The sequence below is a fragment of the Equus quagga genome, chromosome 8 (assembly GCF_021613505.1).
Source record: "Equus quagga isolate Etosha38 chromosome 8, UCLA_HA_Equagga_1.0, whole genome shotgun sequence".
NCBI lineage: Eukaryota > Metazoa > Chordata > Mammalia > Perissodactyla > Equidae > Equus > Equus quagga.
In genome coordinates this window covers 41343290-41357660 of record NC_060274.1, presented here as the reverse complement: position 1 = coordinate 41357660, position 14371 = coordinate 41343290, and the positions used below count along the sequence as shown (strand labels likewise).

The 14371-nt window shown below is 53.6% G+C and overlaps 1 protein-coding gene across 1 annotated transcript in view; it reads left to right on the top strand.

Moving 5' to 3' along the window:
• The first annotated feature begins 10037 nt into the window (after window positions 1–10037).
• The window catches only part of NACAD (NAC alpha domain containing), a 9325-nt gene continuing 4991 nt past the window's right edge, over window positions 10038–14371 (top strand). Inside the window, exons 1-2 of the mRNA XM_046668919.1 lie at window positions 10038–10168; window positions 12314–14369. Of these exons, the coding sequence (XP_046524875.1) occupies window positions 10102–10168; window positions 12314–14369 (2123 nt within the window). The 5' untranslated portion in view covers window positions 10038–10101. The remainder of the gene's footprint in view (window positions 10169–12313; window positions 14370–14371) is intronic.

Genomic DNA, 14371 nt, shown 5'->3' with positions numbered 1-14371 from the left:
GGCATTGTCACAGCTCTCCACCATGCACCCCACTTTCTCACCCACCCGTCTCTGCTTACGCGGCCAGGGAATGGCTGGCTGTGGCTCTGCCCTGGGCACTCTCCACCCCCGTCAGCAGGACCAGCTTGCCTGAGAGGCAAGGAGCCGTAAACGGGGGCTGGTTCTTCAGAATTCCCCTGTCACTCCAGCTGCTCGTCTGTCCCAGCTTGTCTCTGCCACCCACGGAGACCCTTCTCCCATACATTCACACGTGGCTGGCCTGTTCCTTAGGGCCTGCAGTCAGCCCAGCACAGACCAAGTCCTGGAATTCTGAATCTCAGTGTGAGGACCTTCCCAGGGAAGGCCCATTGGGTTTGCAGTGCTTGGCTTGGGGTTCTGTTCATCGTGTGGTAACTGATCACAGTTGTCCTGGGAGGTCTCCTCCCATCCATGGTCTCGGGTGAGTGGGGGGACCCCAACAGCCTGTACTGACAGGTGGCATGAGGGCTGGACACTCAGGAGGCACTGGCTCTGGAGTAGAAGACGAGCATGCTGGGCTGCTGCTGCCCAGTTGAGAGAAACCCCTCGCTGTCATCACCCCGGACCAGGGGTTCGTGTCTTGGGAACCACTTGCGTGAGCCCAGTACCCCTTCACCACAGCAGCAGGGTCGCCAGATGCTGGGAAACGAGGCTTTCTCCCTTCCCGCTTCCAGCCCGTTGCTGGAGACTTCCACAAGCAGACCACTCACTAGAGGGAAGGCAGTGTTGTCATTTGCCCCCAGCAGTACAGAATGGAGGGAGGACTGTGGGAGTGGAGCTGAGCGGAGAAGGGCCAGTGCACTGCCCCAGGCCCCCCCATCCCGGCCATTCCCCACCCCCTCCCAAGTGGTCCCCCAAAAAGAGCCAGTCCAGTCCCTCCTGCTTAAAGCCTCACCACTCACATGGCCACTGGGGTGGAGGGCCTGCTGTCAAGCATCACACACAAGTCTTATTTGCATAGGCTGGCAGAGGAGGGGCGTCCCTCACCTAGTGGGAGGGGCCAGCCAGAGATGGTTTTCTGAAGCTGGTGACACAAGACCCAGGCAAGATGAAAGCAGGGAGAGCATTCCAAAGTGAAGGACCAGTGTGGACAAGCGCCTAGGATGCACAGCCAGTTCAGGAGGGCCTCAGAGATCCCACCAAGGACAGGAAAGTGCATCCTGCCCATCACTTGGGACCTCCAACTTCTATTTGAGATACGAGTTCCCAAGTGACTATAAGAAACTGCAGTGGCCCCTGTGCCCTCTATGGGCACATAATATCCTGAAGATTTATGTAAATGTCCACCAGGATACCGATGGGAACGAAAGTCTGCATGCAGACTGCCCCATCACAAGGACTCATCTTGTTCCCCTTTACACTCACTCCTCCCCCTTGTCCTCAGCCAGCCACAACCACCAACCTGTCCCCCAGTTCTGCTCTGTTACTGCAAGAATCTTGTGTAGAGGAACCATACAGTACCTACCCTTTAGGAACTGGATTTCCTCACTGGCACGGTTCTCTGGAGGTTCTTAGACTGCTCCAGCCCTGTGTGCAGGTGTTTGTGTGAACCTAAGGTTTTATTTCTCTAGGATAGATGCCTGGGAGTGCCACTGCCAGGTCCGATGGGATTTATGCTGAGTTTAAGAAACTGCCAAACTTTACCAGAGTCGCTGCCCCCTCCTACATCCCCACTAGCAGTGTGTGAGGAGCAGCATGTGGTCCCGCTGAGCATGGCAGCAGCTCTGATCCCTGTGGACTAAGAGCTCGTGGCTTTCGTTTGCATTTCCCTAAGGGCCGGCGAGGTTGACCCCCACCTGACTTTTCTGCTAGTCAGCGGATATGAAGTGGTGTCTCGTGGTTTTCATTTCTCGCTTCCATGATGACTAATATCTTTTCAGGTGCTTACTGCCCAATTATATAATCTTTGGAGAAATACCTATTCCGATCCTTTGTCCAGTTTTTAATTAGATTGTCTTATTATTGAACTGTAAGAGTTCTTTATGTTCTAGAGTCAAGTCTGTAATCAGATGAATGATTTGCAAATATTTTCTCTCATTTTTGGGGTTGTATTTTCACTTTCTTGATGATGTCCTTTGAAGCACAAAAGTTTTACATTTTGATGAAGTCCAATATATCTTTTTTTTCTCCTTGTGCTGCTGGTTTCACATCTAAGAAGCTTTTGGTGAATCCAAGGTCATGAAGATTTACCCCTAGGTTTTCTTCTAAGAATTTTATAATTTTTGCTCTTACATTTTTGTCTTTTATCAATTTTGAGTTAATTTTTGAATTTGGTTTGACGTGTCAACTTCATTCTTTTGCATGGGACTGTCCATTTGTCCCAGCGCCACTATTGAAAAACTATTCTTTCCCCTTCGTATGGCCTTGGCACCCTTGTCAAAAATCAGTTGGCCATAGATGTTTGGGTTTATTTCTGGGCTCTCAATAGCACACTGTCTGGATTGTTGCTTGGCAGTAAGTTTTGAAATTGGAAAGTTTGAGTCCTCCTACTTTATTCTTCTTTTTCAAGATTGTTTTGGCTTTTCTGGTCCCTTGCAATTCCATGTACGTTTTAGCATTAGCTTGTAGATTCCTACAAAGTAGTTGGGGTTCAGCTAGGGATCGCAGTGAAGCACTCGATTGGTTTGGGGAGGACTGCCATCTTAACGGCGTTGCCTCTTCTGATCCAGGAACATGGCGTGTTTTCCCACTTATTGAGATACTCCTTAATTTCAATGGTGCTTTGTAGTTTTTAGAGTATAAATTTTAAGCTCCTTCTGTTAAATTTATTCCTAAATATTTTATTCTTTTTGGTGTCACTGTGAATGGAATTTTTTTTATTTCAGTTTTGGACTGTTCATTGCAAGTTTGTGGAAATACAATTGTTTGGCTTTTTGTTTTGGGGGGTTTTGGTGAGGAAGATTGGTCCTGAGCTAAAATCTGTGCCAATCTTCCTCTATTTTCTATGTGGGATGCCACCACAGTGCGGCTTGATGAGCAGTGTGTAGGTCCACTCCTGGGATCTGAACCCGCGAACTCCAGGCCGCTGAAGCAGAGCATGCAACCTTAACCACTACACCACTGGCCCAGCCCCAACAATTAATTTTTATATATTGATCTTGAATCCTCCAGCCTTGCTGAACTAATTTATTAGTCCTAATTATTTTTGCTGCTTTTAAGATTTTGTCTTTGTCTTTCAGCATTTTTATATTATTCGGCTGTTTATGGGTCTCTTTGCATATATCCTACTTGGAGTCCATGGAGCTTCCCGATTGTATAGGTTATTGTTTTCAATAAACTTGGGAAGTTTTCAGCCATGGCTTCTTTGAACATTCTCCTTTCTCTCTCTCCTCTCCTCCTGGCATTCCCATTATGTGTATGTTGGTGTGCCTAATGCTGTTTCACATTTCTCTGAGGCTCTGTTCATTTTTGTTTTTTCTCTCTGTTCTTCAGCTTGTGTAATCTCCTGTGATCTGTGTTCAAGCTCACTAGTTCTGCCAGTTCAGATCTTCTGTTCACCCCCTCTAGTGAATTTATAATTTCTGTCCTCTATTGATATTCTCTATTTGATGTGACCTTGTCATCAAACCATCCCTTCTTTAATTGTGCTTTCCTTCGGTTCTGTGCACGTGTTTATAACATCTGCCTTGCCGTCCTTTCTGTTAACTATGGCATCTGCTCCCTCTCACAGGCAGTTTCTATCACCTGCTTTTTTACCGGTGGTGTGCGAGTCATGTTTTCCTGTTTCTGTGTGTGCTTTGTAATTTTTTGTGGGAAAGTGGACATTTTAGATAAAATATTTAACAACGCTGGGTCCTGGCCCAACCCCTCTCCTCACTGGGGCTTGTTTTTGTTGCTTGCTTGTTTAGTGACTGGCTGGATTATCTTGGTGAAGTCTATTCCTCTTCCCCTGCATTACTCAGCCTCTGATGCTTTCCTCAGGGAGGTGCGTGAGAATGCCCACAGTCACCCTTGCCCGTGGTCATTAGACCCATGTGTCTCCTCCCTGCCACCTCTCACCACAACCTCCGCAGTTCTGGAGAACACCGTTAGGTTTAAACTTCCAAGGTTCTGCTGCAGGTGAAGTCAGTTCCTATGAGAAGAGATCAGGAACTTCTCCCACAGGCAATATCTCTGAGCCAGGGCCCAATGGCAAGCTTCTGAGAGACACCTCCAATCTAGGAGCTGAGCCCTCAGTGGGTGGGGGCAGCAGCCTCTCCTGGCACGGACTCACTTCCCCGTGAGCTGGGAGGGGAGTGCCAGTATTCTCAGCATGCCAGGCCCAAGGCAGAGGCTCCTCCCACAAGTGGGGGCTGAGAAGAAGAAGGGAGCCCCACCTCTCAGCCATACCTGCCTAGGACTCAGCCTCAGCAACAGGTTTCTGGGGGCAGGATAAGAAGTGCTGAAGTCATCCGGGGAAGAAAGTTCTGTGACTGGAGGCAGGGGCGGGGGCTGAGGGGACCCTATGTTCTTATGTTGAAAAGAGCGGTGAGAGCAGACATCCTTGCCTTGTTCCCGATCTTAGGGAGAAGCTTCCAGTCTTTGACCATCAAGTATGATGTTAGCTGTGGGCTTTTGTATATGATCTTGGTCAAGTTTATTTCAACTTGCTGAGAAGTTTTTTAAAATGTAGGGGCCGGCCCAGTGGCGTAGTGGTTAAGCTCAGCATGGTCTGCTTCAGTGGCCCAAGGTTTGCGGGTTGGGATCCTGGGTGCAGACCTACAGCACTCATCAAGCCAGGCTGTGACAGCAACACACATTCAAACTAGAGGAAGATTGGCACAGATGTTAGCTCAGGGCCAATCTTCCTCACCAAAAAAGAAAAAACCTAAATGGCTATTGGATTATGTCAAATGCTTTTTCTGTATCAGTTACATTATCATATAGTTTTTCTTTAGTCTGTTGGTATGCTGGGTTACATTGATTTTCAAGTGTTGAACCACCCTTGCATACCTGGAATAAATTGCATTTGGTTGTGGGGTATAATTCTTTTTATACATTGTTGGATTTGATTTTCCAATATTTTATTGAGAAATAAAATAAAATAAAAACTTGTCCCTAAGTTAATGGGAGATATTGGTCTATAGCGTTTGTTTTTCGTACTGTCTTTGCCTGGTTTTAGTATCAGGGTATTTCTTGTCTCATAAAATAAGTTAGGAAGTATTCCCTCCTCTTCGGTTTTCTGGAAGAGTTTGTTTAAAATTAATGTTAATTCTACTTTAAATACTTGGTAGAATTCTCCATTGAAACCATCTGGGCCTAAAGATTTCTTTGGGGATGTTTTTAAATTAAAAATTCAATTTTTGGGGGGCCAGCCCCGTGGCCGAGTGGTTAAGTTCAAGCACTCCACTGCGGTGACCCAGGGTTTCGCTGGTTTGGATCCTAAGCGTGGACATGGCACTGCTCATCAGGCCATGTTGAGGTGGGATCCCACATGCCACAACTAGAAGGACCTACAACTAAAATATACAACTATGTACTGGGGGGATTTGGGGAGATAAAGCAGAAAAAAAAAAGATTGGCAACAGTTGTTAGCTCAGATGCCAATCTTAAAAAAAAAAAAAAAAAAAAGCATGGTGCTGACTATAAAAAAAAATCCATTTTTTCCATGGTTATAGGACTATTCAGATTATCTATTTCATTTTGGTAGATTTTAATTTTCAAGTAACTGGCCCATTTCTTCAAAGTTGTTGAATTTAGGAGCATTAAGTTGTTTGTAGCATTCTCTTAGTATCCTTGTAATGTCTTCAGGCTCTATAGTATCAGCCCTGTTATTAGTCAGCATTCTCCAGAGAAACAGAACCAACAGGAGCTATAGACATGGATGTAAGAGGAGGTTTATTATAGGAATTGTTCCACCCAGTTCTGGAGGCCAAGAAGTCCCACAATCTGCTGTCTGCAAGCTGGACAGCTGTGGCCAGTGGTAGAATTCCATCCAAGTACAAAGGCCTGAGAACAGGTCCACGGGTGTCAGTCTTGGAGTCCAAAGGCTCAAGAACCAGGAGCTGCAATGTCCGAGAGCAGGAGAAGACCAACATCCCAGCTCAACAAGAGAGAGAGAATTCGCCTTTCCTTTACCTTTTTGTGCCTCTTGGGCTCCCAACAGATTGGACGATGCTCACCCACATTCCTGAGGGTGGATCTCTTCACTCTGAATCAGATGCCAGTCTCTCCAGAGACATCCTCACAGATGCACCAAGAAATAACGTGTTACCAGCCAGCTGGGTACTCCCTAGCCCAGTCAAGCTGACACACAAAATTAACCATCACAGCCCCCACTGCATTCCTGATGCTGGTCATTTGTGTCTTCTCTCTTTATTTTGGTCAATCTTGCTAGAGGTTTATGAATTTTATTGATTTTCCAGATAACCATTTTTTGTTTCATTGATTTCCTCTATTGTCTTCCTGTTTTCAACTTCATTGATTTCTACTCTTGACTTTATTATTTCCTTCTTTCTGCTTGTTTTGATTTATTTTGCTCTTTCCCTAGTTTCGTGAGGTAGGAACCAAGATGGCTGATCGAGACGTCTCCTCTTCCGATGTGCTGTGAATGTGGCCTCTCCTGTTGTAACTGCAGACCCATACTTGGATGTTCTGTATGTGTTTTCATTCAGTTCTGTGTTTTTAAAAAATTAGCTGGGGTACTTCCTCTTTGAATCAGGAATTATTTAGAAGCGTATTGTTTACTTCCCAGTGTTTTGAGATTTTCCTGTTGTCTTTCTGTTAATGATTTGTAGTTTGAGTCCATTGTGGTCTGAGTACGTATTCTGATTTCAGTTATTTTAAATGTGTTGATGTTTGCTTTACGATGTGTCTTGGGGAATATTCCCCACTTTAAAGAGATGTATTCTGCTGTTGTTGGGTGAAGAGTGCTATGTTGATCGGATGCTGGTGGTGGTGGGGTGGTCAAGCTGTTATGCGCCCGTGCTGGTTTTCTGTCCAGCAGTCCTGTCGGGTGTTGAGAGGTGTTGGTGAAGTCTTCAGCCGTGACTGTGGACTTGTCTATTCCTCCTTCCAGCACTGTCAGTTTTTGCTTCCTGTGCTTTGAGGCTCTGGTGCTTGGTGCTTACAGTTAGGATTGTTAGGTCCTCCTGGAGGACTGATCCACTATATAATGTGTCATTACATAATGTCCCTCTTTGCCTCCAGCCATTTTCTTTGCTCTGATGTGAACTTCCTCAGATATCAACATAGCCGGCCTGCTTTTTCATGTTTGTGTTGTGTTGTGTTTGGTTAACATTTGCATGGTGTATCTTTTTCTGTTATTTTACTTCCAGGATACCTATGTCAATGAATTTGAAGTGAGTTTCTTATAAATAGCATATAGTTCAGTCTTGCTTTTTTATCCACTCTGCTAATCTTTGCCTTTTAATTTGTGTATTTACATTTTAATGTATTTAATGCAATCTTTGTGTTTAGCTATTTACATTTACGAATGTTAAGGTCCCAGTCTGCCATATTGTTGTCTTCTGGCTCACCTCTGTTTCTTGTTCCTGTGGATTATTTGAACACTTTAAGGGACTCCATCTTGATTTATTTATTCCTTCCTGATGCTCCAAGATGCCTTTCTTTTAGAAGAAGTTCCTGTAGCCAATCTTAAGGGTAAGTCTGCTAGTGTTAAAGCACTTCAGTTTTCCTTCCTCTAAGACTGCATTTCTCCTTCATTCTTGAGTGATACTTTCATTTCTCTCAACACTTAAAAAATGTTGTGCTGCTTCCTTCTGACCTCTGTGGTTTCAGATGAGAAGTCCACCGTCATTCTAATCGATATCCCTATAGGTATTGTGTCATTTCCCCCAGGCAGCTGTCAAGATTTTGTCTTTGTCCTTGGTGTTCAGAAGTTAAAGTGTGATGTGTCCTGACATGGATTTCTTTGGGTTTACCCTATTTGAGGTTTTCTCAGCTACCTGAATCTGTAAGTTTCTATCTGTTGCCTAATTTGGGAAGCTCCAGCCGTCATTTTTTTGAATACTTTTTTCAACCCTGTTCTCCTTCCCTCTTTCTGGCACTCCAGTGATGTGAACGATGCATCTTCTGCTATTGCCCCACAGGTTCTTGAGCCTCTGTTCAATTCTTTTTCAGTGTGTTTTCTTTTTATAATTCAGTTGAGTAATTTCTATTGACCCATCCTCAATCTCACTGATACATCCTCTGTCATTTCTATCTACGAATAAGCCCACTCAGCAAGTTTTTCATTTCAGCGATCGTTCTATATTGTTCTATGATTTCCATTTGGTTCCTTTTTGTGTTTATTTCTTTGCTGAGATTTTCCATTTGCCTCAGATAACTTGTTATTACTTGTTGAACCACTTTTATTATGGCTGTTTTAAAATCCTTGTCAGATAATTCAGCATCTTCCTCACCTCAGTGCTGGCATCAGTCAATTACTTTTTCTTATTCTAGTTGTGATTTTCCTCGTTCTTGGGTTCCTTCCTGACTTTCCTGGTGTGACAGGTAATTTTTTTATTGTACCTTCAACAGTTAGGCTATCACGTTCAGATTTTTTATTGTAGCAGGTTGTCACGTGAACTCTCAGTGTGCAGGTCCAGGGTTACTTTCATGGCCTGTGATTCCAGTAACAATGTAATGTTCAGAGGCTCTGTGGCAGTGTTGGTCTTGGGCTGCTGGTCCCTGCTGGTGCTCTGGAAGAGATGGGAGGCGCTTCCCAGGGGAAAACTATCCTGTGCCTACGAGTAGGGAGAGTGCTTCCTGGACTGAAAGCCTGTTGTGGTGGGATCCCCCTTGCCATTGCCCCCATCCCCATCCCCTGGAGCCTCAGGGTTGAGGGGCCTTAGGCCTTGTAGGGAGGGAGTGTGCATCCTTTGGCCCCTTGTTGGGAGGGCTGGCAGGGCAGTGGGAGTTATGAAGGACTGAACTGAAACAGACCATGGTGGGAGGCAACTTAGGAATGCCTGAGAGGTGAGGCTGAAGACCCGTGCAGAGGAAAGGAAGGAAGAAGAGGAGGAGTGCCCCTCTAGCCCGGGGTATAGATGGACAGATTTCCAGCCACTGAGAAGGATGCGAATGCAGGGCTTAGGTTGGGGCGTGGGGGGCCTGGTGCCCAGTGCAGTGGAGAGATGCCCAGCAGGCAGCCCCTGGCTCCGTGGGCTCCGGGATAGAGCCAGCCGAAGACTGAGGACGGAGGAGACTCCCCCACGACAATGGCCGCCCTTATTCCCTTCCCCACCCCCGCTCCCGGCTAGCTCTGGGGTAGTGACAATGTTCATCTGTCTCCCGGAGCCTGGCACAGGGCGGGTGCTCGGCGAATCTGAGCGCAGGAGAGCCTATGTGGAAGCAAGGGCGCATCTCAGGAAGTCTTGGGAGGGCTTGCATCCTGGGGGGTGTGGCAGGGGCGGCTGCCAAGAATGGAGGAAGGCCTGTTTTTCACCGTCCTTCCAGTACCCGAGAGCTGAGGGTGGGGCAGCCCCGAGCTGCGGGGAGCCCCAGGGACCCGCCTGCCCAGAGTTTCGCTGGGGCTGCCTACCCAATGCGCTCCCGCCAGCCGGCTCCGGTTGTCATGGAGCCGGGAGGCGGTTGCCACAGAGACCGACGTGCGAGGACCAGCCAATCAGTGCGGAGCTGCGGCGCCAGCTCACCTCTCAGATGGAGGCGCCAGGCTGGGCGTGGACCCTGCGCCGGGGCAGCTGGGGTCCGGGCGGCCGGGCAGAAGGACTGCACCGCCGCCTCCCCCAAAGCGCCCCTGCCCTCTAGAACCTTCAACCACTCAACAGCCCCCGCACCCCGAGTTGTGCCGACTCTCCGCCTTTCTCCGACCCAGCTAAGGCGTGATGCCGCCCTGGGTCGGCCCAGCCTCCGACTGGCCCCGAACCCCTTTCCAGTTAAAGAGGGGATGCTGCGGGAAAGGCGGGGCCGCGCGCCGCGGGAGGAGGGCGCAGCCGGGTCGGGGGGAGGCCCCCGCCCCCCGCGCTCCGCAGTGCCTGGCGCGCCCGCGCACGCTCACTCGGGGCGCCCTGCGGGCGGGGCGGCGCTGACGTCACCCACTGACCCCCCCCACCCCCTGGTCGAGGGGCGGTGGCCGCGCAGGCTCCGCGGGACGGACTCACAGACGGACCCGGGACGGAGGGACGGGCGCACGGCCAGGCCATGCCCGGGGAGGCTGCTCGCGCCGAGCTGCTGCTGCCTGAGGCGGGCGGCCCGGGTCCCCGCACAGGTGAGGCTGCAGCGCTCTCCCGCCTGCGTGCGTCCCCGCCGCCCTGCTCCTTCTGCCTGCCTGTCCCCTCTCCGTGCCTGTTCTCTCCGTCCCCTCCCGGGTCCTTTCGGCGCCCTGAACCCCCTTCACCTGAACCCCGACCGCCCCTCCCCGGTCCCCACTCAGCGCTGCGGGGAAGGGCAGGGTGGAGCGGGGATGTCGTCCCGGAGCCGGGAGGCCTGCGAGCGCCCCAGGCTCCGTGCGCTCCGTGCGCTCCGGCCGCGGCCCGCCCGCTGGGCCGCCGCGCCCCATTGTCCGCGCAGAGCTTTGGGCCGGGCGGGCCTGGGGGGCTCTGGACCGGAGGCGGCGGGTTCTCAACTGCACCTCAGCCTCTGAGGACACACGGAGCGCAGGGCGCCGGCCCCCCAGCTGTCTGAGGGCTGCCTCAGCATGGGCGACTGGCCCAGCCCGGGAGGAGCAGGCCCAGCCCTGGAGGCTGAGGAAGCCACAGGGGCAGCCTGTGGATCTGGGAGGCCCGAGGCCCTGGGGGAGCATGGCCTGGGAACAGTGGCCCCCGAGGGCAGACCCGCGTCCTTGGAGAGGCCAGGTCAGCAAGTGTCAGTGGAGGCTGAGGGGTCTGGAAGACCAGGCAGGATGGCCTGACCAGCCAGGTCAGCCATGTGTGGCTTCAGGAGGGCCAAGGGCACCTTGCTATGGGTGAGAAGTCACCTGCAGATGGAACCAGTACTGGGGCCAGGGGGCTGGCCTGCCTCTGGGGTCCAGTAAAGAGGGTGGGGGCTGGGACTCCCCAGACTGGGGCTGGCTCTGCTGGGACTGCTTGGTGACCTTGAATGAGTCATACAAACCTTTGACCTTTGGCTTCCCTTCCACTGCCCCCTTGGCCCATGTCCACCCTCCCTCTGCCCCGGGGCTCTGGAATCCAATGCCAGTGGGCAGGGGTGCCACTCCAGGCTCAGTGCCAAGAGCCCAGTCTCCAGCACCCAGCCCTGCCTGCCACACCCACTTCCAGGAGCTGAGTGTCCATCACACCCCAGTGGAACCAAAGGACCCCCTTCTCAGGACCTCCTGGCCACCCCGGCACCCTAGCGGTGTGGCCCAAGGGCCTGGGGCTCTGCTGCTGCTGCTGCCTGGGGAGAGGCCACCCCTTCGCAAGCTTCACCTCTAATCCTGGCAGATACTCTACTTTGCAGACAGAAAGCTGAGGCACAGGAGGTGTTGCACTTGTGAGTGGTCATGGGTGAGCATGGTAGAGCAGGAATCCCCCAGAGAATGCCCCTGGAGCCTGAGCAGCCCCTGTGCACAGCTGTGGGACCCACTCACATGTTCCTGACAGAAGGAACAAGCCCTGCCAGCACCACGGGGCGGCTGCCACCGTGGAGAGACTCGGCCAGGTCCTCCTGCAGCCTCTAGAGCCCACGGGCCCACCACAGCTGAATACAGGGCAGGGCAGGGCCCCCTCTGAGTTCCATGGGATGGCCATCGTCACTACCAGCACCGCCCCATGGCCTAATGCTCCAGCTCAGCCTCAGTGGGACGCCCTGCCTGAGGACCTGCTTCCCATCCTCCCTGTGCCAGCTCTGGGAGTAGGAGTGGGGCAGAGCCCGGTAAGACCCTGACAATTGGCCTCAGGTGGAGGCAGCAAGAGCAGAGGGATGAGGCAGAGAGGCGAGACTCCCACTTCACAGCAGGCATGAGACCTGGAATGTTCCAGAGCTGAGCAATGCAGGCTCCTGCCCCCGCCCCCTGAGGCCCTTCTGACCTGGGAGGTCATGAGAGGGCCTGCCCTGCCAAGCTCAGCAGAGGCTGCGGCACAGATTAATTGCAGGGAGGCAGCAAGCCAGTGTCCGAGGAGACAGATGCTAGTTTCATCTTTATGGAGCATCTCGGAGAAAAGCCAGTGCGCCCCTTTGTGCCCACAGCCACACCCCACGCATTGTGACCCCACGCTGCTCATGGTGGTCAGAGAGCTTGGAAATTTTACCCAGACACAACAATCCCCTCTCCCTCTCCTGCTCTCCCTTTTCAGCCAACACCCCCGGGGCCCCAGCCCTGTGCTCAGCTCTGGGCTGAGGGAGGGACGGCTGTGGCCTGGGGGCCGCTTCTCAGTGAGGATGCTGCCCTCCTCACACCCTCCTCTCTCCACAGATCTGTCCTGCGATGCAGCTGCGGCCACCACCCCGAGAGGGGACCAGCTGGAGCACTGTGCCCTGACCCCCGGGCCCAGTGCCCTGGCCCTCACGTTCCTGCCCAACAAGCCAGGAGCCAGGCCCCCACCAGAGGGAGCCAGCTGGGATGCAGGACCGGGCACCCCCTCAGCCTGGGCAGTCCCCACGGAAGGCGGCCCCAGCCCAGGGCCCCCCGAGGTTCGACCTGCCGAGGGTCCTCTCCTAGCCACCCTGGAGCCCCGGATTGTGATGGGCGAGGAGACGCACCGCGCACCCCCACTGTCCAGGGCAGCCCTGCCAGAACTCAGGGACTGGGAGGGTGGGCACGCCAGCCTGAACCCACCCCCCGAGTTGTGTTCTCAGGGTGACCCTCCTGTGCCTTTCCCTGCTCTGGACCCTGACTCCTACTTCACACCTCCCTCCACCCCCACCGAGACAGCCTCTGCCCTGCTCCCCAGCGCTGGGCCCTGCAGGGACGCCCGGGATGCCCAGGCTGAGCCAGGGGGCTCACCACCTGCCTCGCCACCTGCCTCACCACCGGCCTCGCCCTCAGGCTCCTACATCACAGCGGATGGGGACAGCTGGGCCTCGTCCCCATCCTGCTCCCTGAGCCTGCTGTCCCCGGCTGAGGGGCTGGACGTCCCCTCGGGCTGGGGCTTCTCCCCGCTGGGGTCCATGGCGGACGAGCAGGAGCTGCCCCCTGCTGGGCCCCCGGGCTCCCTGTCCTCAGAGTCCAGCCTCTCGGCAGACAGCAGCTCTTCCTGGGGCCAGGAGGGCCACTTCTTCGAGCTGGACTTCCTGGCCAACGACCCAATGATCCCCGCCGCACTCCTGCCCTTCCGGGGCAGCCTGATCTTCGAGGTGGAGGCAGTAGAGGTGACACCGCTGCCCCCCGAGGGAGAGGAGGAGGAACAAGAGGAAGAACAGGAGGGGGAACAGGAGGAGGAGGCCCCTGCCCCTGGAGGGGACCTGGCCGGGGAGGGCGAGGACGACAGCACTTTTGCCTCCTCCCTGCAGTCGCTGTCTGACCTCTCCATTACTGAGGGCATGGATGAGGCCTTTGCCTTCCGAGACGACACCTCGGCGGCCTCCTCTGACCCCGACTCGGCTTCCTACACAGGGGCAGATGACGAGAGGCTGTACAGCGGAGAGCCCCACGCCCAGCCCACCGCTCTGCTCCAGAACAGCCCTGGCGAGGCCCTGTCCTGGGGCCCGGAGTGCGCTCCTGGGGTCTTGGAGGGAGAGGCCAGCCATGCCACTGAGAGCCAGGAAACTGCTGCTGAAATAGCTGGGGCGGAGCCCGCTTTAGGCCAGGCATCCACTGCGGCTGTGGCCCCGCACGCCCCACAGGAAGGCCCTGGCCTCACCGGGCTGACCCCTCAGGCCCTGGGGAAAGAGGCAGATTCCACTGCAGGACCAGGGCCTGTCGCCACAGCCACACCTCAGCCCCTGCAGGAGGGAGACGATGCCACCTTAGGCCTGGAGCCTCGGACTGCACAGGGCGTGGCGGGTTTCCTGCCAAGCCCAGACTCTCCGCAGGATTTGAAGGAGGAAGCGGGCCAGGGGCCTGCTGCTGCAGCCAGCCCTGAGCCACAGCCTGGAGAAGTGGACCTGGCCACACCCCTGCCCCTGCAGGATGCAGGCCTCCCCTCAGGCCAGGGGCCTGCTGCTGCGGCCAGCTATCAGGCCCTGCAGACAGATGCAAGCTGCCTCCCAGGGACTGAGCCCATGGCAACCTCGGCCCGGCGGGAAGGAGACAAGGCCTTGAGACTGAGGCCAGCACCTGACGATAGGGACGCAGGCCACACTGGAGGCCCAGAGCCTCCAGCCTTGGACCAGGCCCAACAGGGTAGCCCAGAGCAAGCTGCAGATGCTGAAATACCCTGGGCCTCACAGGAAGATGCGGGCTGCCTCAGTCCTGCCACAGAGGCCCCAGACCCTGCTGAGCCTGACACAGAAGCCCCAGACATCTCCAAATCTGCCTCAGAGGGCCTGGACACCCCCGAGCATGACAAGGAGGTCCTGGGCACCCCCAAGC